Below are 6,000 nucleotides of genomic sequence, written 5' to 3'. Positions count from 1 at the left end.
TCAGGGCGCGGGCGCGGGCGCGGGCGCGGGCGGGCGGCTGGGCAATGGGGCCGTGGTCTTCTTGAGCTGCCTGTAGCTCCAGCGCAGCTGCTCCGCCTCGGCCTGGTGCTGCGCCCGCGCCCGGCCCAGCTCCCGAAGCAGGTGCTCGTTGGTGCTGACCAGGGACCTGGAGACGAGGCGGGGGACAGCGCTCAGCCCCGGGCCCCGTCCCCGCCCCGGGGGCCCTCCCGCTTGCCCTGCTGCTGCCCCTCGCCTGGCGGGGCTGCGTCTCCCCGGCCCCGGCCCGGCAGGCGCCCCGCTGGCACGGGAGCTGAAGGGGCGGGGAGGCCCCTCGACGCTCTGACAAGAACACTCCATCTTCACGGCGAGAAAACAGTGTTCCAGTTCTAGAAAAGGTCCAAGGATGGAAACATTTCTAACTCGCAGTCAAATGCACTTCTGACACGGACACAGCACACTGGGAAATTCCTGGGTTTTTTACTGCTGTGACCGTTTTTAACTCTGGAGGAATCTCAGCAGGAAAGGGGGGCTGCACATTGCCGACCCCGTCTCCAAGCTGCCAGCTCACCAAGTTGGCACTGACTGAGGGGCCTCCGTGGCACCGCGAGCCACACATAGCGCGGGGCCATGTTCTCCACAATGCTGGCCACCCCAGCGACAAACCCCGTTTGCCGGGACACCGGGAGAGCCACGGGCCAGGCGGAGGCTCGGCACCGACCCGCCTGCTGCTCCGAGAGGCGCTGCGGCCCTGCCTTGCCCACACCGAGCCCATGGAGCCCACCTGCCCGTGGCCTGCCTGCCCTCCCCCCCGGGGCTTGTGCTGGGATGGGCCCAGGGGCCTGTGGCCTCCAATCGCCACCAGGTCACAGCCGGCTCCAGCTGTGGCAGGGCAGGTGTGGTGACCTCGCCCGACAGTGAGAAGGGGGCGGGGGGAGAGCAGAGGAAAAGGGAGGGTGGGGCGGGAGTGCTGCCCTCAGGCCTGCCCCCCACTGCCGCCGGCTTTCCCTCCACAGCCCCACCCGCTTGCCAGCAGCAGGTCTCTTCACAAAATCCGAGCCAGAGGCAAAGGTGGAATCTTCATGTTTTCTACGAGAACAGCCGAGAACCACGCCGAGGGGGCACGCGCAGGCCTCCAGGACACTGCACCACCTCTCCCTCGCCCCTCGTCCCCCCCTTAACACCTCCCAGGAAGCTGCAGCAGGAAGGACCTCGCTGCTTAGTAAGACGGGGACGCTCACACAAGCTCCAAGTCAACCCAGCAACACGCGTGGGCTCAGGACCACCGGCCCACTGCCCCGGGCAGGCACCTGTGGCTCTCCTGCAGCATCTGGGTGAGCTCGTGGATCCTGTCGTAGTGCTCCAGATGCTGCTTTAGTTCCACAATCTCACCGGAGAGCCGCTTCACACTTGTCTGAAGTCCTGATGGGAAAGAAGTAGCGATATTCAGTGAAATGCGCTCCCACATTTTTTTAAAATTTTATTTATTTATTTAGTTAGTTAGTTTTGGTTGCGTTGGGTCTTTGTTGCTGTGTGCGGGCTTTTCTCTAGTTGCGGCGGGCAGGGGCGACTCTTCGTTGCGGTGCGCGGGCTTCTCATTGCGGTGGCTTCTCTTGTTGCGGAGCACCGGCTCTAGGTGAGCGGGCTTCAGTAGTTGTGGCTCGCGGGCTCTAGAGCGCAGGCTCAGTAGTTGTGGCGCACAGGCTTAGCTGCTCCACAGCATGCGGGATCTTCCCAGACCAGGGATTGAACCCGTGTCCCCTGCATTGGCAGGCGGATTCTTAACCACTGCGCCACCAGGGAAGTCCCAACACTCCCACATTCTGGAAACTAAAATGATTCTAGAGTTTAAAGCGCACCTGGGAAACACGGGAAAAGGTCATCAAGGTGAACAAAGCAGCCCCCTCTCCACCTGCAATCGTCCCACCCAGGGCCCAGCGCCGGCCCCTGCTGTTGGGGATGAAGCCCCGGGACTCTGCCCTCTGGGCACCCCTGAGGGGCGCGTGCGGCGTGGAGCAGAGACAGGTGGAGGTGGGCCTGGCGCCAGCCGGAGGTCCTAGGCTGGATCTGCTGCTGGACAGCTGGGCCTTCAGGAAGAAGACCCTGGCAGCCGACACGACTGGGGTGAAGGGCTGCGGGGACGGTTACCGAGCGGCGGGCCCTGGAGGGTCTCGGCTGTGACTGTGCTCACGCCCTGAGATACTTACCACCTGGTCCTTTAGGAAGAAGTTTCAGACCCCTAAGAGGTCAGACTGGAGCAGACACTCAGGCTGAAGTCCCTGTGGGACTCCACGTCACCTCACATTACCCCAGAGCAGGCTGCACCCCACCTTGAAATCCCAAGGGCACTTTTGCAAAACTGGCAAAATAGAATCCAAGAGAGTGAAGAGGGAAACAAAAATGACCTGGGTCTGGAAGGAGCCGTAGCCGAGGAGAAGGACGCCCCGGGGAGGCCCGTGGCCTTTCAGCAGCTCGGAGAGGCAGTCCCGGGCACGCATGCCCGCCCGGGCCGGGCTGGGGGCTCTGGCCCCGCTTCACTGCACTTGCTGAGTCTGAACCCTGTGAAAGCCTGACTCGTACACATACAAGTAAACCACGAACTCACCAGCGATCTGCAAGTTCAGTGTGGATGGAGCGTCGGCGTTTCTCACTTCTTTTATCACGCTGAACAGAAGAGACTTCAAGCTACTGCTTTCCTCCAGAGTTCTGTCCAGATGCTGCCTCAGGTGATCCTGCAGACACAGAGCAACGCATGCCAAACAGACGAGTCAAACTCTGTGCAGACCGCATCGCTACAAAGATGGCATCTGGGGCCCGTCTGTCTGGATCCAAATGGTCCCAAACTGCACACTGTAAGGGGAAGGGGTGCCACTACTCATCTGCCCAAACCCCCAAATCCACGGTCCTCTGTTTCCGGGTTGACAGGCCTGCTATGCCCATGGGGACGACGCACTGCCCAGTGACCAGGCAGGCTGGGGCTGCAGCCCTTCCTGGATGCGAGGGCCATTTGTGTGCAGACACCCAGAGGATGCCAGTACCACTTCACTATTTTTCATTTATGCCTCTAAAAATGAAGCTTTGTGTAGGATCTCTGTCTTGATAAGACGATAAGCACCAGACACTTCAGACACTTGTCTCCCAGCAACCCTGTGGCTATTTTCACTCCCATTTTACAAACGGGGGGACTGAGCACAGAGGGTGCTCACGCCCGGGGAGAAGACCCGTCCCCGCCACACACAACACACAGAAGCCACCACGTGGCACCCTGCTCACCAGCTGCCGCATCGTGAGGACTTGCGGGGCTGCCTGGAATGGCCGTGGAGGACCTGCACCCTGCTAAGCCTTCAGAGGAGACCACAGCCCCGAAAGACAGCCTGACAGCAACTTCAGGAGGCCCCAGGACACACGGCCCAGCTGCCCTGGGCTCTGACCACACAGACTGCACAGGGTAAGCGTGTGCTGTTTGAGGTGTGACTGGGGGTAACTTGTTACACAGCAACAGACAACCTAACACAGGGGGTTCAGTACCTGCTGCCATCCCTACAGCCCACCCTCTTAACCACGGGACAGAAGCCAAAAAGCTTCTACACAGCAAAGGAAACCATCAACAAAATGAAAAGGCAGCCTACAGATTGGGAGAAAATATTTGCAAACCATTTGTCTGATAAGGGGTTAATATCCAAAATACATAAAGAACTCACACAACAGTGAAAAAACAATCTGATTTAAAAATGGGCAGAGGACCTGAACAGACAGTTTTTCAAAGAAGACATACAGATGGCCAACAGGCGCATAAAAAGATGCTCAACATCACTAGTCATCAGGGAAATGCAGTTCAAAACCACAGTGAGGTGTCACCACACCTGTCAGAATGGCTTCATCAAAAAGACAAGCGATAACAAGTGTTGCCAAGGGTGTGGAGAAAAGGGAACCCTCGTGCGCTGTTGGTAGGAATGTAAATTGGTGCAGCCACTACGGAGAACAGTATGGAGGTTCCTCAGACAATTAAAAACAGAGCTACCAGATCCAGCAATTCCACTTCTGGGTATTTATCTGAAGAAAACAAAAACACTAATTTGAAAAGATATGTGCACCCCCCATGTTCATAGCAGCATTACTTACAATAGCCAAGATATGGAGCAACCTAAGTGCCCACCAATAGATGAATGGATAAAGAAGATGTGCTATATGTATACAATGAGAAAGACAAGTACCATATGATCTCAGTCATATGTGGAATCTAAAACAAACAAACAAAGTGAAGCTCACAGATACAGAGAACTTGGTGCCTGCCAGAAGCAGAGGTTAGGGGTGGGAGAAGTGGGTGAACCATTCCTGCTTTTTAGTTTAAATCAATTGAATTTTTTTTTAAAAGTCTACTGCAAATAAAAGGGAGAGGTTGTTAATTAGATAAAAAACACAAGACCCAAGTGTATGCTGCCTACAAGGAACCCACTTTAAATATAAGCACACCAATAAATTAAAAGGACAGAAAAAAATACACTATAGCAACACTAATGGAAGAAAGCTGCGGTGGCTACGCTCATGTCAGTCAAAGCAGAACAAGAGAGAGAAAGAGCAGGTACAAAGGGGAAAAGCGCGAGAGGAAGCATCACACATTCAGGGGACTAACAGGGGTAATGGCAGGCAGGGTGTCAGGTGACGGCAGTGCGTGGAGGGAAAGGCAGAGAACAGGCCAGGAGGTGCACCAACACAGGACAGCAACACCGGGAGGACCACTCACTGGAAATGCCGACACCACTGAGCACACAGGTGTCACCTGAGCAGCCCCCGAGAGATCAGGGCACAGACGTGGGCCCATCACATGGCACAGGAGTGACCAGATTCACACCGGGCAGCCTAACTCCACGGCCCACACACTCAACCCTGACGACATACGAGCTTGACCAAAAAGAACAATTATACTATATGAATCAAATTTACTTATTTTGGCCATTAAATAAATAAATAAATAAATAAATAAATAAAAATAAAATGAAAGGACACTCTAAATAGTTTCCATACAATTAAACTGAACCACAATGATCAGTGAGGTAAAAACCTCAACATGCCGAATGCACGATGGTCTTTAAGTAAAAATTATACATGTTTAAGGTGCCCCTTCGATGGTCTGATGTGCGTGTACATAGTGATGACCAGAGTCAAGGTAATACACACATCTTCTCTTCACGGAGTAACCATTTTTTTGGTGACGAGAACACGGGAAATCTGTTCTCTCAGCAGATTTCCAGATTCAGTGCGGTCTTATTAACTGTGATCATCAGGCAGGCTTTCGAGCCCTAGACTTAGTCACCTACAGAACTGCCACGCTGTGCCCTGGACCACCATCTTCCCACTCCCCCCACCCCCCACCTCCCCACCGCTGGTGACCACCCTTCTACTCTCTGCTTCTATGAACTCAACTCTCAGATTCCATATATGAGATCATGGAGTTTGTTTTCTTTCCACGTCTGACTTATTGCACTTAGCATAACGCCCTCGAGGTCTATGGGCGAGCAACATTTTCCACGTTGTTGCAAATGGCAGGATTTCCTTCTTTTGAAAGCTGTGTAATGTCCCACTGTACACATACACCGCGTCTTCTTTATCCACTCATCCGCTGAAGGACACTTAGGTTGCTTCCACATCTTGGTTCCTGTGAATAACACTGCAGTGAACATGGTAGTGCATGTATCTCTTCCAGATCCTGATTTCACTTCCTTTGGATAAATACTCAGAAGTGGGATTGCTGGATCATATGCTAGTTCTACTGTAGATTTTTTGAGGACCCTCCATACTGTTCTCCACAGCGGCTGCACCAACTTACATTCCCGCCAACAGTGCATGAGGGTTCCCTTCTCTCCACATCCTCCACTTGTTATCTCTTGTCTTTTTGATGACAGCCATTCTGCAGGTGTGAAGTGATAGCTCACTCTGGTTTTGATTTGCATTTCCCTGATGATTAGTAATACTGAGCACCCTTTTCACATGTCTGTTGACCAT

General features: G+C 54.0%; 1 protein-coding gene across 1 annotated transcript in view; it reads right to left on the bottom strand.

Moving 5' to 3' along the window:
• CEP72 (centrosomal protein 72) overlaps window positions 1-6,000 on the bottom strand; it is a 32,375-nt gene continuing 26,375 nt past the window's right edge. Inside the window, 3 exon segments of the mRNA XM_061187611.1 lie at window positions 1-166; window positions 1,308-1,419; window positions 2,603-2,729. Of these exon segments, the coding sequence (XP_061043594.1) occupies window positions 1-166; window positions 1,308-1,419; window positions 2,603-2,729 (405 nt within the window).

This window comes from Eubalaena glacialis, chromosome 4, assembly GCF_028564815.1.
Source record: "Eubalaena glacialis isolate mEubGla1 chromosome 4, mEubGla1.1.hap2.+ XY, whole genome shotgun sequence".
In the NCBI taxonomy this organism is placed as follows: Eukaryota; Metazoa; Chordata; class Mammalia; order Artiodactyla; family Balaenidae; genus Eubalaena; species Eubalaena glacialis.
Note: the sequence above shows the minus strand (reverse complement) of the source record. Positions and strands in the feature narration are given on the sequence as shown.